This window comes from Ammodytes marinus, assembly GCF_949987685.1.
Source record: "Ammodytes marinus genome assembly, chromosome: 12".
In the NCBI taxonomy this organism is placed as follows: domain Eukaryota; kingdom Metazoa; phylum Chordata; class Actinopteri; order Uranoscopiformes; family Ammodytidae; genus Ammodytes; species Ammodytes marinus.
In genome coordinates this window covers 5155761-5176272 of record NC_137216.1, presented here as the reverse complement: position 1 = coordinate 5176272, position 20512 = coordinate 5155761, and the positions used below count along the sequence as shown (strand labels likewise).

The window sequence follows — 20512 nt, the reverse complement described above, 5'->3', positions numbered from 1 at the left end:
AGAAGTTACGAGAGACGGAGAGCGAGTGCGCGAGAGAGAGAGAGAGAGAGACAGAGAAACAAACTGTAGTAGGCTATACAGCTGTTTACAAACAGGTATAAAAGTGTCATATAAGTATGCGATTAATTTAGATGAATTAATCACAGAGCCTGTAATTAATTAGATTAATTGTTTTAATCGCTTGACAGCCCTAGTATATACTGTTTTGTATTGCACAGACATTTCCTTTGCACTACTTAGTATTTAGAATGTATCTTATGTAAATATTGTTTATGTTTATCTTGTTTATCTTATTTAACTCTACATTTTTTATTTTAACGTTCTAACTGCACTGTTGGTCAGAGATAAACGCCATTTCAATGCTGATGTATGTCTTGCATATATCAGAACTGACAATAAAAGACTTTGACTTGAATTTGATTTTGTTTTGATTCCCGGACTCCTATTCTTTGTCGGTCCACACTGCCTTTGCGGTGCCCTGTAAAATCACAAGCTGCTTGGTCAGGCTTGACCCAATGGCGTCTTGCCAGTAAAGTTGTGGCCCTGGGTATGAAATTAGAGGATGGTTTTTGTAACAAGAATCAGTGATTACATTACACCAGTACCAGGCCTCAGCAAATGAGGTCAGTTTAGTTCAGGACCTGGTTCCATCACTTTTCCATTTATTCACCATTCATTAATTAAGGTGGGTTTTGTCTAATTTGTAAAAGCTGGTCGCACTTCTAACGTGCACTCAGACCCACTTCAACATAATTACATGTATTCGAGGTGCCACTGTAAGACAGGAATATAATTGGTTAGCGGTAGGGAAGGATTGTGATCATCATTGGGCGGCAGTGGCGAAGTGGGTAGGAAGGTTGCCTCTGGAGTGCAGGGTCGGAGGTTCGATTCCCCGTCTACATGTCGAAGTGTCCCTGGGCAAGACACTGAACCCGAAATTGCTCCCGATGGTTCAGAGAGCGCCTTGCATGGCAGCTACTGCCATCGGTGTATGAGTGTGTGTATGAATGGGTGAATGTGGTAAGATATGTAAAGCGCTTTGGGGCTGAGAAAATCGGCTAGAAAAGCGCTATATAAGTCAAGTCCATTTACCATTTATAACAAAAGTCAACGTTACTGTAATTGAAGGTTGGAGATCTAACACAAACTCCAGTCTCATACACACAAAGGTCAGACCTACTGATGTCTTTGTTGGGTTGTGGACATAACGGGTAGAGATATCGAGCTGCATAATTGTTGCTCACTATTCCAGTAAGCTGTGCACCTAAAGTTTGATTGTGCTTTTAACTACTATTGCTGCATTATTTAATCAGAAAAAGGAGAAATTTGGAAACCAACTAAATGTTTCAGATGATACTAAGCTAATACAAGCTTACAACAACTGGCTCAAGACATAAGAGATCAAATAGGGACAGTAATCAAACAAATTTGTAAAGGTGGAGTCAGCGGTTCTGGAGAATGCTCATTCGGTGAAATCTGTGAATATCTCCTCATGATCGACTACCTGTCAGTACTGTGGTGTTAATAAACAGCCTAGGATCTGTAAACTGGTATATAAACAAAGGGTATGTAAACAAAAGTTGTCCACCATAGCTGGAATATGCTTGTTTACAGAGTTTAGGCCATGTATTGGATGGGTTTTTGTCTCTGCGCACACACAATAAAGAACAAGTAGTGGATAGTGAGGAGATAGTCACTGATTTGGGGGTATTTTGTCAATGACAAAAAGCTTTCTCCAGAAGTGCTGACTCCATGTGCTCCATTATGATTGGCGCACAGCAGGACAGCCACAGAAAACAGGAAACTGGGACAGGTGTCACAATGAAGATGATAAGCACTGGGGGTTTGGAACCCATCGGATAACTTGAAAAGGGCCTTGTTGTCGGGTAGTAAACCCTGCTGTTATTTTGTAGTTTATGCAGCTAACACTTTTGTTGAAACCACACAGGCTGTGAAGATTCAGGGGCACTTTACACGGTGAAAACGTGACAGTTTTCCAGTTTTTGGTTTAAAAAAAAACCCCGTTCAGACACAATTTATCTGACATCTTCACCCATACACATGTTTTCAGAGGAAACGGGCAGAAATCGCTGTAGTAGCAGTGTAACAGCCATGCCAAGCCAATAGTCAGCGGTGACACAGCCTAGTACAGTGGTTCTCAATTACTTTCTGTCATGCCCCCCCTAGGGGACAGACATTTTTTCGCGCCCCCCCTAAATTGAAATACTGTTGAGAACCTGCTAATATTTATTTATTTATCTGTACAAAACCACTGTATGAGTTTCTGGCACGAGCATTCTGCATACAATCACCTTATTATCAAATTAGATAACAAAAAAATAGCTGAGATAACTTCTGCAGCAAAAAAATTAAAAGTTCAGTTTATTAGCTCAATTTGTAACATTTAAACAAGACTGCTCAGTCTGTGTGAATCTCAGGACAGAGAAACAAGAGCAAATGATTCACTGAGGTTTGCATTTTATTCAAAACATTTTTAAACTGTAAACATAGTTAAGGTGGTGTTTTTTTATTATTATAGGCCAATAGGCCTTCTGTGATGCGATAACCAATAATTCATTAATGTTATTATTAGTCTACTAACTTGCTTGATTTATTTTTAAATAGCCTACAGCACATGTGTCAAACTCAAGGCCCGCGGGCCAGATGTGGCCCGCGACACGTTTTGATGTGGCCCGCGAATCAATTCGGCCGATTTGAATTAATTCTGAAAAAGAGCCTGTGCCATATCCGCACGTCGCATACGCTCCCAACTGTTAGGAAATTTACGTGGCTTACAGCTAGGAATGTCTGCTGAAAGTTCTACAGCTCAGGATTTTAAGCCATGAATTGATGAACTTGCATCTGAGTTTTCTGAGGGCTGTAAATAGGCCAATATATGTGGCCAAATAGCATGCTAATATTGATGATTGATTGTGTCAAGTGTCTAAGGCAGTGGTGTCAAACATCCGGCCCGCGACTTGTAGAGCACACATTTCTGAGCATTTAAAAAAAAAAGTAAGTTAAATTTGCGGTTGGTGTAAGCTTGGGGTTACAAATATTGTAAAAGACAAGCTTTCTGTCCTCTTATTTCACCGCATTGAACTCGTAAAAAGAGAAGACTTGCTGATAGTGAAGGGGCTTCGTGAGCGGATACCTTCCTGTTAGGCGTACTTCAAAATAAAAGTCAACTCACGTGTGTCCAGTGAAATACTATTAATGTTTAGCCAGTGAAATGCTTTTACTGTGAAGCCGTAGCCTTAATGCTCCTTTTGTTGAACAGTAGCCTAACTTAACCGCTGCACGCTGATAGTGTTTTTAATGTAGAGAGAGCCGTGTCCCTGGCATATAGAAGTGACACACGTTTATTTAGCTAGAAAAATAGGCAGAGCACAAATCTTTCCCCAGCCAAAGTGGCGGGTGGTCTCAATAACTTACTGCGGTAATCGCTTGGACTAAATTGGCGAGTGTTAGCCTATATTTTAGCCCTGCACGTCACTCTCCGCTGATCACAGTGATGGTGCCGTGGAGACACCGTTCATGTTGTCTTCTAACTTTATAACTCGCTTGTGTTGTGGGTATTTTGACAGCAAATGTTATAGACTACGCATGTGTGAGGGTGGAGCCGTGACGTCAGCGTTATCAGGGGAAATGGTTTCGGTGTTTACAGGAAACCAAAACCGTTAAGTTTTCCAAAAAAATCCTCCCTGGGAGGTGATTTCAAAAACCTGCGGTTTCATGCCTGCGTTTGCTGTTTTCCTGTAAATGATATAGTGCAACCGCAGGAATTTTTCCGCGTTTGCACCGTTTCGTGTTGTCGTGTAAAGTGCCCCTCAGGCACAGTACAGGGCCCCCCTCCTGCAGTCATTCCCCTGCTGCGTGTGTTTATGGGTTGAAATAAGAGGGTTTTTGGTTTTGTGTCATAAAAAGGCACACCATTTGAAAATATCCTCCTACCTGAAATATCCAATGATGAAAATGGCCACCAACAGAGAGCTGAAGGACACAGCGTAGCCAACGGTATACATGACATACAGTCGCTCAAAGAAGTCTTGCTGTTGACAGAGAGAGAGAAACATTTGCTATTCAGTCCAATATTTAAGGCGATGCAGAGTCTCAGAAAAGAAACACACACGAACGACTCACAGCTGCTTGGCAACACAGGACGCTGCAAGGAGAACGAGAAAGCCCTCACCGTGTAGATTTTAGACATCTAATTATATTGTTTTGACATTTTGTCAAAACAATATAGGCGATATTATAGGCAATACAGGCGAAAGTAGAGGAAATAACAGGTGTACTGTCTGTAGAAGTTCAAACTGATGCTATTATGGGTAGTTAACATATGCCAAATTAAGGAATGGATCAGTAGCCCTTTCCCAGAGCTTTAATTATGTTCTGTTGAAATTATCTTGCAAAGAACAAAAGTATTTGATAAAGTATTTGCCTATTTGTTTGAAAACCAGTAATCTCTGATGGATGAAGGTGCTTAAAAAGTCAAACTAGACACCACATCGGGAGATTTAACAAAGCACCTGTTAGTGTGAAATCTAAAATAAAAATCTTTTCCAAGCACTGGTATGACTCAGGGGAGCCGGTAAATTCAACTGATGCCATCAACAAGAGGTGGCTTTAGTTCCATCCCTGGCAATATCTGCTTTTTTAACACAGCAGTGTGTTTCGTCCCTTGGGCAATTTTAGCTACTTATGGCGCTTTTCCACCTATGCTCCCCTGGTGAACCTTAGGGATGAGATGTCCCTCAAATATTTACCCTTTTTCATGGGGATCTTTCATAGATGAGGGAATGTTGCATTGAGTTGACCTGTCATTGAGCCTGTCCTTTGGGAGGGGCTGACATGCATTTAAAAGCCTGTTCAGTCCAGTCTACCCCTGTATTCACTGTTTATTAAATCAAAATGGAATAATTTTTTGGTATGTTGTTGTGAGTTTTTTGCTTATAGGTGTCGTATAGTTTCGAACGATTATTAGTTAGTAATCCAAAGTTACACCCTTGGAATTTGAACCTGTACCACTTACCAACTTGTCATGTCTCTTTGCATAAGATGAAGACCAAACAACTGCAGAGCATCTTATTGCTTTTTTTTCCAAAGAGCATCTGAGATTGTTTACAGTCAGACCCCTAGTTAGCATGCATGCCCAAGGGGTCATGTGGGCGTTGCAGCTTTCATTGCTAGCACATATGCAAACAATTTGTGCGTTAACACATCTACGCATTAATGCACCTATGCAAATAGGATTGGAATTGCTTGTTAGCCCAATCAGCTGCTGCTTAAAAGCTTTACGGTGGTACTTACTCTACCGTCCTGGACGTTGGGCTGGAGGAAGTGCAGACACTCTGTATAGTTGCTCCATGTTTTGTTCCAGCGGTCCACAAACACCCAGGAACCGTTGGAATCACACCTCCTGTAAGCATGTCCTGTAAACACATACCTTAAATAAGTTTAGACATTTTACAATGACATTGTTAATGATAAAAGCATTTCATGTAGGTGGCACTTTCTAACCAGCTTACTTGTGACATTTCTACCAGCCTTGATATAGTAAAGGACCTGAACTGCCTTAGTAACAATATACAGGTACATTTTAAATATGTTGGCTAATAAGACCTTTTTTCAGGACTGTGCTTTATTGATCTCTACCTGACCGCCATATAGCTTTGTTGCCCCTGTTAAAGTGGGGCAAACCACAGCTTTCTCATCCTCAAACGCCCTTTTCAACACATTTTGACATGTCACAGTAGGACAGGCGAAAATAATTAAATAATGATGGCTGAATTCAATTCAGCTGCTGTCTGGCTGTCATGCTTTCATGGCTTACTGGTCTGGGATTTTTGAACATAATAGATAGACACTGACAAGGTTATTACTAACACCTGTGCTTTTCCTACGCCAAGTCAAAATGGGAAATAGGCCTATTAGTCCAGTCACGCCACTTACAATTCTCATCAAAGTGCAACCCATTTTCACCATGGGCAGAGGTCCAAACAGGCAGAATGGTTAAGTGAGTGTTCTGGTATTCAGTAAGAGACAGTGAAGTCATGTTGAAAAATACTTTGATTGTTCTATAGCAACAGCCCAATCAGCCTGAATTTATCTAAAGGGGACATGTGACTTGTTCAAATGTGTATTTCTGATATCTACTAGAAGTGGTTATTATGTTTTTTTGGTCAAAAAACACATTATTTTGTTCACACCGCCCCATTTCTTCATCACCTATTTCAAGCCTTTTTCACCCTCTGTCTAAAAGCTCTCAGTTTAAGCTAATGCCAATTTTTAACATACTTCCAATTCACACATTTTCTGACTTAATCAGCCCAAAATAAAGAGTCTTATTTCAGCTTTGTGCGGGCTGGTAGGGACCAAATACCCAAATATGTGTGCACAAACACTGAAAAATTCATATCATTTCCTAGCTCTAGGTGTTGTTGATGGTACATCTACAAAAGAATAAATAAATAAACTTTGCTTCTAACCTTTGTGATTGAAATCATAGATGTAAGACGGACAGGAAACCTTGGTAACCAGTCCAGGGGAGCCAGCGGGCCAACAAATGAGACCGTCCCAGTCCGGAGGGCACACCTCATCTACAGCCAGAAGAGGAAGACAGAGAAGAAGTAGACATACACACTGTATACAGTCATCTGCTATTTGGTCAATCGTTATTCCAATTTAATTAGATTTTTTTTTGCTGTTGTATTTTCACTTGACCCATAGCCCATTCACTATTTACTGCTTACAGTTGACAAACCTTAATTCAGCTCTTTTGCTGAGACTTTAAAGGTGGAGTTAACGATTCTGGAGAATGTTGGTTGTCAAAATCACTTTTTGTCTAAATCAATGAATATTTCCTCATGATCGGCTGACTCTCTGTACTGTGTGTGTGTGTGTGTGTGTGCGCGTGTGTGTGTGTGTGTGTGTGTGTGTGTGTGTGTGTGCGCGCGCGCGCTGAATCCAGTGTTAATACACAGCCTAGGCTCTGTAAAGGAGTATATTAACAAAGGATAGGCTATATGTAGCCTACACAAAATGGATTTTGACAAAAAAGGGATTTTGACAACAAGCGTCATGTTTTGTTCTGAGAGTTCCCAGTAAATGTAAACATGACATGACATGAAATGCAATGCAGTGCTTACATTCTTAACTAATGCAGCAGGGGGCCGGTTGCACCAGCTGGACGTATGCCCAGGCATAGGACCAGGCTGGACGTAAAATGCACCTTGAGCCATACGTAGAATTTATACCATTTGCACCATCTGGAAGTAGTACAACGTCTGAGAATACAGTAAATATTACGCCTCGTAGGATGTAGGTGCAAATTGATAACATTGATAACTTACACCAAACTTTTTTACGTCCAGCTGGTGCAACCGGCCCCATCTTCTGTGATACCATCATACCCAAGGCTACTGTGAGGACATTTAGTCTCATGACTGCAAGATGTTAGAACATTCATGTAGCCTATGGTTGGAACTATTGGCTTGTGTTTTTTTTTTTGGAGAAGACAGTTTTGTTTTATATCGTGCTTAAAGTTCACAGAGTGTTGACTGTGTTAGATTATATCAATTAAATTAAATGCACAGCTTCACTAATCAATACGTATCTCCAAACTAAAGCTGTGCATATTCATTCATGGCACCTGAATGTCACCTGCTGACGGCTGAGAAAAAAAGAGGGAAATGGATCCGTTTCTGGTTCGATAGCTGTGCTATAAAGATAGTTATGGGATTTAAGAAACCATAATAAAAAAAAATTCCCTCTGTGCTTCACTTACCGCTGATAGTGAAATGTCCAAATCTATTCAGTTTGAATCAATCCTGAATCAACTATACTTTCCTTTTCCAAAGAGGTGGCGTGATGCTGTTGCTCAGCTTGTCATCAGATCAATACTCCAACCCTTGTCTGATTACCAAAAAGAAAAACTAACCCAATCAGGTCTTGTTAATTGTGACACATAATTGAAGTGATTGTGTAGACCCGGGGGAGGGGGGGACAAAAGAAAAATCATCAAATTGTAATATTATTTTTCTATTGCGTATTTTATAAGAACGACCTGAAAGAGCATAGAAATATGAGCTTCTGTGAAAATGTCAAAACACCTGTTGATTGTATCCCATTGTATGAACTGAAATCTGAGAAGAAAGGTTTTCATGTTTAAAAAAAAAATCACCAAGCTAGTTTGAATAAAATATTCTTACAGTAGTAAGGGGGAAAGTATACACTGTCTGTGGTCTGAATCTCCCTTAAATATCCTTAAATCTAAATTCTTAAGAGCTATTTTCTCTTAAAATGGCTCTAGTCCCTTTCTTATGTCAATACATTTTAGGTTGACTTTATTTTAGGTTGTCTGCTTTTGCTCTTTAAGTCACTCGACCCACTGCATGCATGGCAGAAAAGGTAATTAAATCCTGACCAATGGATTTCAATGTATTTCTACACTCAAATTAAAAAGGCATTAATGCACTGAGACATGTGGGAGACTTTTGGACGACAATGATGAATCAAAATGGAAGCAAAATTAACGTTGCACTAAACACTAAATCTGCACTCCTGCTGACTCATCTCTCTGCTCTTACCACAATATACTGTATGACTGGCCTTATATGGAAAACCATTGTTAAGTGCAACTTGTAAAAGCAATGCCCTTTTCTATTGATCAGTAAGTCATTTAAAATCAACTTACGTCACCACTAGGAGATAAACACTTACCGGTCCAAAAGGCTACATTCGAAAGCGGTACTTTGTTCTGGACTGTCACTGTGATAATTGTATGTTGTGTCATAAAGGTTTAAATTCTAAAACATTTAACCCGGAAACTGTTTTTCAGCTCGCGGTATCTCTGTGATGGAAAGTAATTGCAGCCTTGATATCCCCGAGCTTCCGAATGGAAAGAGCACCTCTGGCCGTATGCCACGTCTTTTGTTGACCATCCCCTACACCCGTCACATCATCACTGACTGTCAGATTATAGCTTAGTTTAGGCCTGTCAAGCTCTGGAGCCCACTACTGTGCAATTATTTCTACAGCAGCCAGCGAAGAGCAGAGTTGTATTAAAAAAGCTGGTCCCAGGTCTGTGGAAAGACTGGCAGTGGACTGTGGGCGCTTTGCAAAGCATCCATCAAAAACTGCCAACCAAAATTACTATAATTCCAAAGAGTTACGTTAAAGATCTCCTATTATACTACTTTTCTGGTCTTCATTTCTGGTTAAAAACTGCAATAGAGCAACTTGACACGATTCACATCACAAAAAACTATGTAGATTTTCGGGAAACGCTTCCTCTCATCTGGGCGATTCAGCATGCTCTGTCAACACTGCGCTTCGGCCATCTCCGCCCCTCCCCTCCCCCCCCCCCCCCCCCCCCTCCCTCCCTCCTGCAAACCCCACTCCATTGTGATTGGTTACCTTCCTTCCGGAAAACTTTCAGCAGCGCGCAGGCAGATTTGAGCAGGAAGGTGGGGGCATGTCGTCATGATCTGGGATCGTGACGACACGATTGCAGGAAATTTGAACCGATTTGAACAAGTGAATTCTCGACCGGCTGCCCTAGTGTTTAGTGCTCTGCACAGCCACCCTAGACGGTCAGCAGGGAATACGTCTAAATGCATGTAAGTCATTATTTGATACTTTAGCATGGTTAAATGTGACTATAAATCATTATAACAACGTTTATAGGCCATAAAAGTCGAAAAAGTATAATAGGTCCACTTCAAGTTTTGTGAATTGCAAAACAACTGGGATTTGCATTTTAAAGGAATAGTTCAACATTTTAAAGAGCCCCTATCATGCTTTTTAAATTGTTATGACCTATAAACGTTGTTATAATGATTTATAGTCATGTTTAACCATACTATAGTGTCAAGTAATGACTTACATGCATTTAGACGTATTCCCTGCTGACCGTCTGGGGTGGCTGTGCAGATTTATTACATAGATCAATCCGGATTTTTCCATGTATGGTAATGCTGCAACGTGCTCAGGCACGCTCCGGCCATGCCCCCACCTGCCTGCTCAAATCATGGACATATAAAGAAATGGACACCGGATTGAAACACGGCGCCCATTCATTCCTATGAAAGCTGCTCATTGGCGCAGAGAAGCAACAAGGAAGCATAATCCGGAAATTCCATGCGGCCCGGAAGCATGACGTAGCATGGACGTAGCTGCATTATGGACCTATCAAGAAAGAGGGCGGCAAGCGTAGCGGACTGGAGGCGGGTGTAGAATCATTCTCGTTCTGTAGCATCTAGCCTGGCGAAAACAAATGCTTGATGTGGCGTTTTGAAATGAGAAAACTTCCATTTTAATAGTATATGGTCTAAAGATAAATATGAGCCTATGATTGATATCCAGAATTTTTTTGCAGAGACACAATCTTGTTCGCCACTTGTACTGTGTGGACAGGGAAATCTGCCTACGGGCCGCATGTAAATAAGCTCCTCCCACAACCATGCAATACCAATGGCTTGGCCACATGTCCATGCTGGCTGCTCGGAGAAGGCACCGTCCTGGGGGCCTGGCTCAAATCTGCCCGCGCGCCGCCGAAAGTGTTCCGGAAGGTAACCAATCACAACGGAGTGGGGTTTGCAGGAGGGGGGTGAGGGGGCGGAGAAGCACAAAGCGGAGTGTGGACAGAGAATGCTGAAATCGCTGAGATGAGAGGAAGAGCTTCCCGAAAATGTACATGGTTTTTTGTGCTGTGATTTGTGTAAGGTTGGTCTATAGGTGTCATTAATGAGAAATTAAGACCGGAAAAGTTGTATAATAGGAGATCTTTAAGTGTTTAGCTTTTGCCTCACAGCTCTCCGGCTCAAGAAAAGACAACAGCAACCGTTTCTGTAACAGTGCATGCATTTTTTTTTATATAGAAATAGGCAGAGGTCTCTCATCAAGGTTATCTTAGCTCAAACACTGGTGGTCAAGGGGGAGCAGGTCAAAAGATAAACTTTACAACATCACTAAACGCTTCCTCTGTGCTTGATGGGACTTTTATTTACCATGTTATGTTGCACTCTATATTTTTACACGTTATGTCATTCTAGAAACAAATTCACACGGGACCATCACAGGCACTTCCTGTTTTTTCCAGTATGTATTAGATTGTGTCTTACTTTTTGGTTTGCACTTTTGAGTTTGGCTTTGTTTTGGTCATCCGCACACATCCCAAGCGTTATTGTGTGACCACAGAGAGAAGTGAAAGAGAATGAGAACGCTTCCACACAGGCCCTGGAACATGTTGCAACAAGCCATGCTCCAGTTGTCCTTCTGCATAGCTGCCACTTATCATCAGACATCCATGCCACTTCAGCCTAAACGTTTACTGCTCAACCATGCTCATACCGGCCTCACTCATGTCCCATTCCCTGATTCCCCCAACTCTACAATAAAACCCTTTACTTAAGAAATCATCTTACCAGACTTTGTTGTAGCCACTTGTATATGTAAGTGACTGGTGTTTTTTTTTCTCCCCTTTTTACGAGGGGCCTATTTCAGGAAGCGGGTTCAGCGCAACTCAGAGTCCATTACTGCGGCAACATTCGTAATGAGTCTAACCTGCTCGCTAGGTGGTTTGACCTACTCTGAGTTTGTGTCACTTTACGCCTAAGCTCCGACTGAAGAAAGCGTGTCACTGTCACAACGCGTCCCTGTACAGTTTAAAGCAAAATCACTCCATAGAAATCTCCATCGGAATGTTTTTATCATTTCCTCATGATTTTACCGATCGTTTATCTGATCAGTATTCTCAGCCCTCGTGTCGTTCATATAGGCAGCCACCTTACACACCCTGAACATGCTCTACCTTCAGATGAATAAGCCTTTTTGTGTTGTATCTCATTATTTTATTAAAAGAGAGTTTTCTAACATCTGTGCAGCTAAGCAGATTTCTGTCAGGTTGAAATGTAACACTGCGGCTGCACACGATAGTTACTGTTCACTTATGTGATCCCAAAGCCACAGACGAGCCTCGTTAAATAGCCAAATAATATGAATATAGAAATAATTTAATAATTTACACTGTGATCAATTGAGGAACATGGATTTGGTTATAAATCAATCAAGCTCTTGAAAACGGTCTTCTAATTTGTCTGATGTTAATGTCTTTCACTCCCCATTTAAAAAGGAGCAACAGTCTGTTTACTGCACATGATTATAGCTTGCCTGCATATTATACAGCGTATATAGAACACTGACAGTAATTTTGTGCCGTGCCAGCTCATACTTTTGCTGCTGCTGATATGTGTAACTTCTTTAAATAGGTCATTGCTTGCTTCTCATACGGAAGAATCAATGACTCATTCTCTTGACAACAACATGTTTGCCCCATTTTAATGGCAGAAGTGGAGAACGGAGACTTTTTTTTTTTGAGAGAGAGAAGTGGGAGGATCAAGCATTTGTTTCTCCTGTTGCCATGGTGAATCATGTTATCAGCGATCCATTGACGATGGCTTTAACACACACACACACTCCACCCAGAGTGAGCAGAACCCGGGTTGACTGACCCAACACTGATCTGCTGTTCTGAAACCAATATCCCAGAGTTTGTCAACCCTGCTTCCTGAAATGGGCCCCTGGTCCTGGTAACTATGAAGAATATCGCCTCAACATGCAGTCTATCAACACCTGGAGGCTGCACTCCCTCTTTCTTTTTAATTTCTTTTAAATGACTAGAACCTACAGAAAACGGAATCATTTAATGAATGTCTCCTCACAGCAGTACAGGAGTTATGGGTTCAGGAATCAAATCACAATTCATGCTCACTCTTGTTGTCTGACAACAGAAAAACCGAAAACAACTTGAATGAGTAACATTACCATTCCTCAGCAACAACCAAATGACACGGACACATTATAAGTGATGATGGACAGCATGACAGTCACTTTGGGATGGTTTGTGATCCCACAATTCATAGCGTTATTTGCCTGTTAGTTTGTTTGTTTGTTTGTTTGTTTGTTTTCACTTCCCTGGCAGACACCATTGAGATTCAAAAAAGCCTACCTGATAGATTAAACAACCATAAAAACACGCTAAAAACCTTGGTAACACTTTACAATAAGGTACACAAAATTGGAGTACCTACTACATATATATGTGTTACCTGCATAGGTTTTTTTTGTGTGTTACCTACTACATAGGGTTTTTTTTGTGTTACCTAACACATAGGGTTTGTTTTGTGTGTTACCTAACACATAGGGTTTTTTTGTGCTATACCTACGTATGTGTTAGGTAGCACAAAAAAGAAACATATGTGGTAGGTAACACAAAAAAATACCTGTGTAGTAGGTAACACATACCTATGTAGTAGGTACTACAATTGTGTCTACCTTATTGTTAAGTGTTAAGGCCAGGACACACCAGCCCGATAATCGCCGTCGTCAAAAAAAAGACGAATCTGTTTGGTGTGTGCCGTGACGTCGGCCGACGTAGAGGTCGTCGGGCTTGTTTTGAGCCTGTCGGCCGCCGATTGAACTCGTCTTTCATTTGGAGCAATTTGATTGGTGGAGGGCTAGCGAATCAGTGAAGCCCGGAAGTGAGGCGGGTAGCACAAACAGCTAACAACAGCTAGCCATCGTTTTAATGTGTTTGTTCGTTTCGTTTTGCGAGTACTCACATGCATCAACCCTTGTTGACTGCTCGACACCATGCTCGACACTCTCTGCTAAAAATTGTGCTCTTATGGTCCATAAATATAAATACGTATTTCTATCTATGTTTATGCTCTAGAGAGCTGTCCCATCATTTCCGGCTTTCGTATTTTTTCGGGCCACAATACAGATTAGCGCCGCCTGCTGTTGTGGAGACATTACAAGCACGGGACGTACGGAAAATAAACAGTCGTCTCGGTGTGTTTTTGGTCCGCGACGGAAAGACTGGAGCTTCCTGAAACGGCGACTCCAGTTTTTGGGTAGTCGGAACGTGTCGGACTGGTGTGTCCTGGCCTTTACCAAAACCATAGAGCTGCTAAATCAGACTGCCACTCGCATCACCGCAAATCAATCCATTTTAATCCTTAAAGCCAATTTCTCTTAGAATCTTAACCTGAAAACCAATAGTTTAATATTTGACCAAGTACACTAAGCAGCAAAGGGTAACTCACTGAGCTTGAAATGAGAAGCTGTGCTAGATTGGGAATCATGTGGGCATAACAACGGTAAATGAGAACTGCTGGGCTTAGAAAATGACCAATTGTTTGCTAAAATGTGCTGAGCATATATGTAGGCTACCGTCTATGTATCAACAAATCCAGATTACAGTTATGTGGCATCCAATGATAATGTTACTCTATTTTGCACTTTTGGTACCTGTGGACCCTGGATCAATGTTGGAGAGGTTCTGGTAGCACTGCAGTTTGATTTCATAAAGGATGTACATCTGCTCCTGTGCAGAGAGAGGGCCGTCAGACATCTGTGGAGCACAACAAACAAGATCTGTAATAATATATGGGAACATGTAACCTGCTGTGGGCCAGGCCAACAGTTGGGGCCACACATTGGAGCTAGGTCGGGACACAAACAACACTCGGAAGAAAGCAGAGAACACTTTCAACATTCTGACTTACTATGTTAAACAATATTGTTTTCTAATGTGCAATGCCAATAACAGTCTCAAAGGGCTGCTAAAGTTATAAAGGGTTATAAAGAATCAATTAAGTAATAGCTCGACCAAAATCATTGTTGTTAGAGCATACACACCCTTTAGTGAAGTCCGTTTTATAGAAGATGTTCAAAATATATGTTGGGATAGTGTGTTGGTAAAGGATGATCCAGATGAAGCCAGATTGAGGCTTTTAACAAGCTTTTTGGGGAAATCATTCATTAGCATGTGGTAAAGGAATTATTAATAACCAAGTGTTTGTAATAAAAGAATTTGAGTCAAGGCAGGCTTCAGAGCAGGTGAAATTTACTTGCGGACAGCAGCAAGGGAATCAACAATGTATCTGGATTGGTACATGGTTGAATACCAAGAAATGAACAGTGTACATGGGATTATATGCAAGAGAAGGTGGTGTGTGCGCAAACACATACTAGGTTTGGTGTGTCCAGCCCTTGTTTTGCTGGCGAAAGCAGAAATGTTTTTAATTAGGTAGATATTCCCAGAAAATCATCTCAGCTGGTGTTATTCTTCATACAATGTCTGATAACAGAATAAAGGGAGTCATTTCTCCTCAACTACTGTGCACATAAATGCGTCATACCTCTGTATGTGCCAAAATCTTATTAGGCAGTTTCTTCTTCAAGGCTAAACAACAACTTTTGTCTTAGCAAAACACTTTGGGGCTGTTAGTTTACTGGGACAAAGTTCAACAGGCAGAAAGCATGTATTGAGCATTAAAATATTATACAATCATAAGGCAAATTAAATTCTGTTAACAGCATGCACCTATGAAATAAAGTGTTAGAAATGTCAGATCCCTTTGTATTGATGAGGAATTAAGGGATTGTATGGTACAGAGAGATCAAGATAATAGCAAATCATTCTAATTATGAATCCAATCTGCAAGTTTACCGCAAACTAAGAAATATGTAACCAAGTTCAATAAAAGGAAGAAAAATATGTATTATGAAAATGTGATTAATGATGCAAAGCATTTCTTTTTCTTTAAAACACCGCAGCCAGCCACTGCCAGTTACCTCCTATTGTAGCCTAGACAAAGAAACCCTGGCACCCACTGAAACGACAACACTCGTCAGGTGTTGTGCAGTTGTGTATTACCTGCCCTGTAAAGAGATGTAATTCCAAGTGAAAACAAAGCCCTGCGCCAGTCTTGCGGCTGAATAGAGCAGTGCTCCTCAATCTTTTCCCGTCCACTTGTCCTACACATTTTAAACAGCTTCCTGCACCAACAGCTGATTCAAACCATCAGCTCATCATCAAGCAGCAGCCTCAGGTGTTTTTAAAGAGTTGATGATCAGCAGTTTTTCTGTTCTTCCCTGATTTCATTTAGGTGATATTGTGTATTGGCTATGGTTCTATTAGTTAAAAGATTCACACATGGATATGTATAGTAGAAGAAAAAAAGTCAGGGGCAACTGTCCTTGCTGTTTAAAGCTATAGTACGTAACTTATGTTGCCGTCATGAGGAATTCTGAGGAATTACAACAATACTGTCGCTGCATCCACATGAGGTAAAGCCTTCGGTGATGGAGCATGGATTAGACCTTCTGCTGTATGTCCAGGTGTTTTCTTAGGTGCAGAATCAAAAGCTGAAACAGTTCTTGGGCAGTGCTTGGAATTTTCCTGAGCTCCTGCGTCAGTGTCGGGGGGAGGGGAGGGCACCAGTTTGTAAAGGCACTGAGAAATACAGAGAGAGTTTTGTGGAGCTGATCAACGTTGTGTTTGGCAATGGCTTGAATGTGACCGACATTCATTTACGTAAATGAAAAAGTTACACACTATAACTAATGCAGGGCTTACACTACACGACTTTTCACGCGATTTGACAGTCGCAGACAATCTTCCAATGTCGGACTGAAATCACAGAAGTCATGCTGGAGTTGTGGCGCGCGCACGTAATCTCAGTCGTTTGGTGTATGGTGGTCATCCGACCCGATTTCAGCCAGTCTTCTCCCCGTCTTGACGTTCCGACATTATCAAACATGTTTGATATTATGGTTAGTCTTAAGGGGTTGGCTCAAGCGAAATGACGTAAACACTGTCACACTCTCGCATGCACCAAGCACGACACAGGAGGAGCGGCATTAGTCGCGACCTGTGTCCGTCTGTGCAGGGACTTATTTCGGACACTTTTTCCTTGAAGCCTCGGCGGGAGAACCAGGTTGACAGCCGCGCAACCTTAACACTTTACCGTCAAATACAGGGTTAGGAGTTAAAGTTATTGGGGGACGAGATCAGCAAATAAAGACGGTCAAATAACTAAAGGAAGTCCCCCCCTCGGAATATTGAATTAACCTTTTTTTTATTAAATAATCACAATCGCGTTTGCGAAAATACTGTTAATCTCAAAAGGAATCTAGTTGTAGTCTTGCAATACGAGACCCCTGTCTTTTCAAAATCTCACTCTGTGACTGAAAACTAATGACTAGTTGTCTTCAGGTGTGAGTTGATTGTCTCTGATCATTCACAAGAAGATGTCAAACAGTATGAGTCATTTCTGTCACTGTGCAGTCAATGAGAGTGGCATGCTTTAATGTTTCTTTTTTCCGAGAAATTTCTAAAAAGGGCATCTGTGTGGAAAACCACTCCATCTGTCACACCCTCTAACAGATTGAAAGAGAAGAGTCATCTGTTTTTACCTAATTAAAGACAAAACCAAAAGAGAACACATGTGATATATGAACAAAACTTCCTCCAAACTATCATATTATTATTATATTACAAGTAATAATGCTGCGGCAAGGGATTCCACAAGAAGTCTACATCCATAGCTGTTTGTGAGGCTGGCATTTGGCAATAGGTTGTTTGAAGTACACAGTACCACTGGCTTCCTGCATCATTTTTTAGAATTGATTGAAGGCCTTTCCTCTTTGTAAGTTCTAAAAACCATCCTCCATGTAAGATCCAAATATGCCTTTCTTTTTTTTCTTTCTTTTTTCTTAAGCTTTTTCTTTTACAATAAAACAAAGACACATACACACACAGTACAATAACACCAACAACAAATAAGAATGCAAACGGCAGCAGAGCACACTAATCAAGCAGTTAAGTATGTTCCAACAATGTCACAAGTGGTGTCCACGCCTTACTAAAACTCAAAACTAAATCTATTCCATCCTAGCAAAGAAAATCCATTGGTTCAGCCACCTCCTGAAGCACAGGGCCTGTGGAGACTTCCAGTTGTATTAGCGTCAACTTTTTAGCTGCAACCATGAACCTGCTTTTGATGGGCAACCGAATATTGAGTCCGGCTGTACATTGCTTTGAAAATCAATCAAATCTGTATGTCACAACAGAACTTGTATCAGGGTTATATTGAACATGCCTTTCTTTACATCCATTTACATTTCTCATCCCCTCATTCATTCAAGTCTAGTTGGTGATATCGAAAGAAGAAATTAAATGCGTATAACGCCACATCAATGTATTTCATATTTTATCTTTTGGTTTTCGAATCCCTCTTTCACAGTGATTATTTATTTGACTTTTTTTCCAAACTTTTAACATACTGGTGAAGTCTTATTTTTCTTGTAATATTCTTCAAAATTTGTTTAACTTCTTCACTTTTATTACTAGAAGCGAACTAACAGATCAGATCAATATTGTAAATAAGAAACTGTTCTTGATGTTTTATCTGGAAAAATAAAGGTTAAATAAAATAAATAAAAAACAAGCCCACACAGAAAGTGACTCTTTTCATTCCTCTTCCCTTACCTGCCCTGGTACAATGCATGTCTCCTAAACAAGGTTAATGTTTCTTTTGTACATTGTCCCTGTTTGATTAAAGTTAAATTACAATTACTCAGAACCATGCTGAGCTGAGAGCTGCTCCACTGTAGCCTGGAAATCCAGACCTGCTGCTGGCAAATTAAAATTTGCTCAGCCAGTTGGTCTGGACTCCATCTATTGGAGCTCATTTATAACTATTATATATGTCGGAACATTCCGACCTGCCAATCAAATCGCTCTATCTCTATCTGATATGGGTGGGCCAGAGCCCTATGTATACATCAGGTCGGCAATACGTCATCTAGACGGAACTCTCGTGACCACGCCCCCTTTGGGGGGAAAACAATACAGCTTACTTACTCCATAGACACAGACAGCGCGATCATTCAAAATAAGCCGTTATAGCTCAAATCTGCAATGTCCTGGGGCCTCATTTATCAAACTTTGCGTAGGATTTGCGTTAGAAGGTTGCTTTCGTAGGATTTAGGGCAGTGCGTGCGAAAGATATTTTCCGATTTATGAAGCAGTGCGCACGCACGTCCTACGCCTGTGTCCCTTCGTAAATCACAATCAATACTAAATGTGGCGCAGCTTTGAAGGCTTAATTTCACGCCCATAATTGCCTATAAATAGTCATAGGAACGCCCTAAATGAATATTCATTCATGAAATCATGGCGGTGAAAAAGACGAAGAAGCGAAATTTTACACAGTGCGAGGTGGAGGCGCTAATCACTGAAGTGGAAAAAAAAAAAAAATATTATTTGGTAGCCACGGTAGTGGAATTACAAACGCGAAAAAGGCCAGAGAGTGGCAATTGGTGGCGGACGCTGTCAATGCCTCGGCGTCCGAGGGTCGGACAGTGTCCGAAATTAAAAAAAAGTGGTTGGACCTGAAAGTTGATGCCAAAAAGCGCCTGGCGCTTCATCGCCGGAGCGTGACGGCCACGGGAGGGGGAACGGGAACACCGGAGCTGACCCCCAATGATGAGAGGATGGCCAGCATTATAGGGGAATCCCTACTGTGCGGCGTGGTCTCTGAGGGGGAAGGTGACACTGATGCGTGTGGGCCACCTGATTACTCGAGTAAGTAATTAGTATTTGATTTTTTTAAAATGAGTAGAAAGAGACATGGAATTTTAATTATTTTTTTTATTATTCCCCCCCCCCCCCCCAAAAAAAAAAAAAACAGCTGCCACGTGTTCCAGCGGGGCCGGGGTTGCCGCGTCCAGCGGCGGCGGTGCCTCGACCGGCGGTGCCTCGACCAGCGGGGCTGGGGGTGCTGCATCCAGCGGCAGCGGTGCCTCGACCAGCCGTTCCTCCACCAGCGGCGGAGTGGGTGCCTCCACCAGCGGCGGTGTGGGTGCCTCCACCAGCGGCGGTGTGGGTGCCTCCACCAGCGGCGGAGTGGGTGCCTCCACCAGCGGCGGTGTGGGTGCCTCCACCAGCGGCGGTGTGGGTGCCTCCACCAGCGGCGGAGTGGGTGCCTCCACCAGCGGCGGTGTGGGTGCCTCCACCAGCGGCGGTGTGGGTGCCTCCACCAGCGGCGGAGTGGGTGCCTCCACCAGCGGAACCGGGGCCAGCAACCGAGTCCTCACGGACAGTGTCCTGCAGCTGCAGCGGGAGACCGTTGCAGCTGTGAGAGATGTTGTGAGGGAGCTGCAGGGCATCAGGGATGTATTGTCAGCCATAAACCAAACGATGCAACAATTTCTTAACAAATAAAATAAAATAAATGCTACAATACCTTGTTTGTTTTACATGCGACGCATCACAGCCAAACGCTGGCGCACAGCGGCCACATTTGGCTCAAAAGCCTGGGGGTATGGGTCGGGGTCAGGGGCAACCCCACCATCTGCGTCAGGAGGGAGACGCACACCTCTTTGTTGTGCCAAATTGTGCAAGACTGCACAGGCCCGAACTATCCTGCACACCTTAACGGGGTTGTAGGATAGTCTCCCTCCTGACGCATCGAGGCAACGCCACCTGCCCTTGAGGAGGCCGATCGTGCGTTCTATAATAGCCCGCGTTTGGCTGTGGCGCACGTTGTACCGCCTTTCGTCCTCAGTTTGAGGGTTTTGGAAAGGGGTCAGCAGCCACTGTGTGAGGGGATAGCCACTGTCTCCTGCAACGTTAGGAAAGGTTAGACACTGAAGT

At 42.1% G+C, this 20512-nt stretch overlaps 2 protein-coding genes across 2 annotated transcripts in view; one reads left to right on the top strand and one right to left on the bottom strand.

The window, feature by feature from the left end:
- Positions 1 to 14563, bottom strand: part of pth2ra (parathyroid hormone 2 receptor a) — a gene marked incomplete at both ends in the record, with an annotated part of 93852 nt that extends 79289 nt beyond the window's left edge. The window contains 5 exons of the mRNA XM_080037976.1: positions 3955 to 4052; positions 5314 to 5435; positions 6492 to 6602; positions 14317 to 14419; positions 14504 to 14563. Coding sequence (XP_079894102.1) covers positions 3955 to 4052; positions 5314 to 5435; positions 6492 to 6602; positions 14317 to 14419; positions 14504 to 14563 — 494 coding nt within the window. The remainder of the gene's footprint in view (positions 1 to 3954; positions 4053 to 5313; positions 5436 to 6491; positions 6603 to 14316; positions 14420 to 14503) is intronic.
- A 4784-nt stretch (positions 14564 to 19347) lies between these two features.
- Positions 19348 to 20016, top strand: LOC307258934 (uncharacterized protein). The gene is made up of 2 exons (XM_080038617.1): positions 19348 to 19441; positions 19548 to 20016. Exons 1-2 carry the CDS (start codon positions 19415 to 19417, stop codon positions 19995 to 19997), a joined length of 477 nt encoding a protein of 158 aa, XP_079894743.1. The 5' UTR covers positions 19348 to 19414; the 3' UTR covers positions 19998 to 20016.
- Positions 20017 to 20512: the final 496 nt, after the last annotated feature.

What these genes read in the sequence shown, in the direction of transcription:
- LOC307258934 (XM_080038617.1), top strand. Translation starts at nt 19,415, where the DNA reads ATGCGTGTGGGCCACCTGATTACTCGA. An exon ending in TGGGCCACCTGATTACTCGA is followed by an intron (nt 19,442 to 19,547) that starts GTAAGTAATTAG and finishes AAAAAAAAACAG; the next exon opens with CTGCCACGTGTTCCAGCGGG.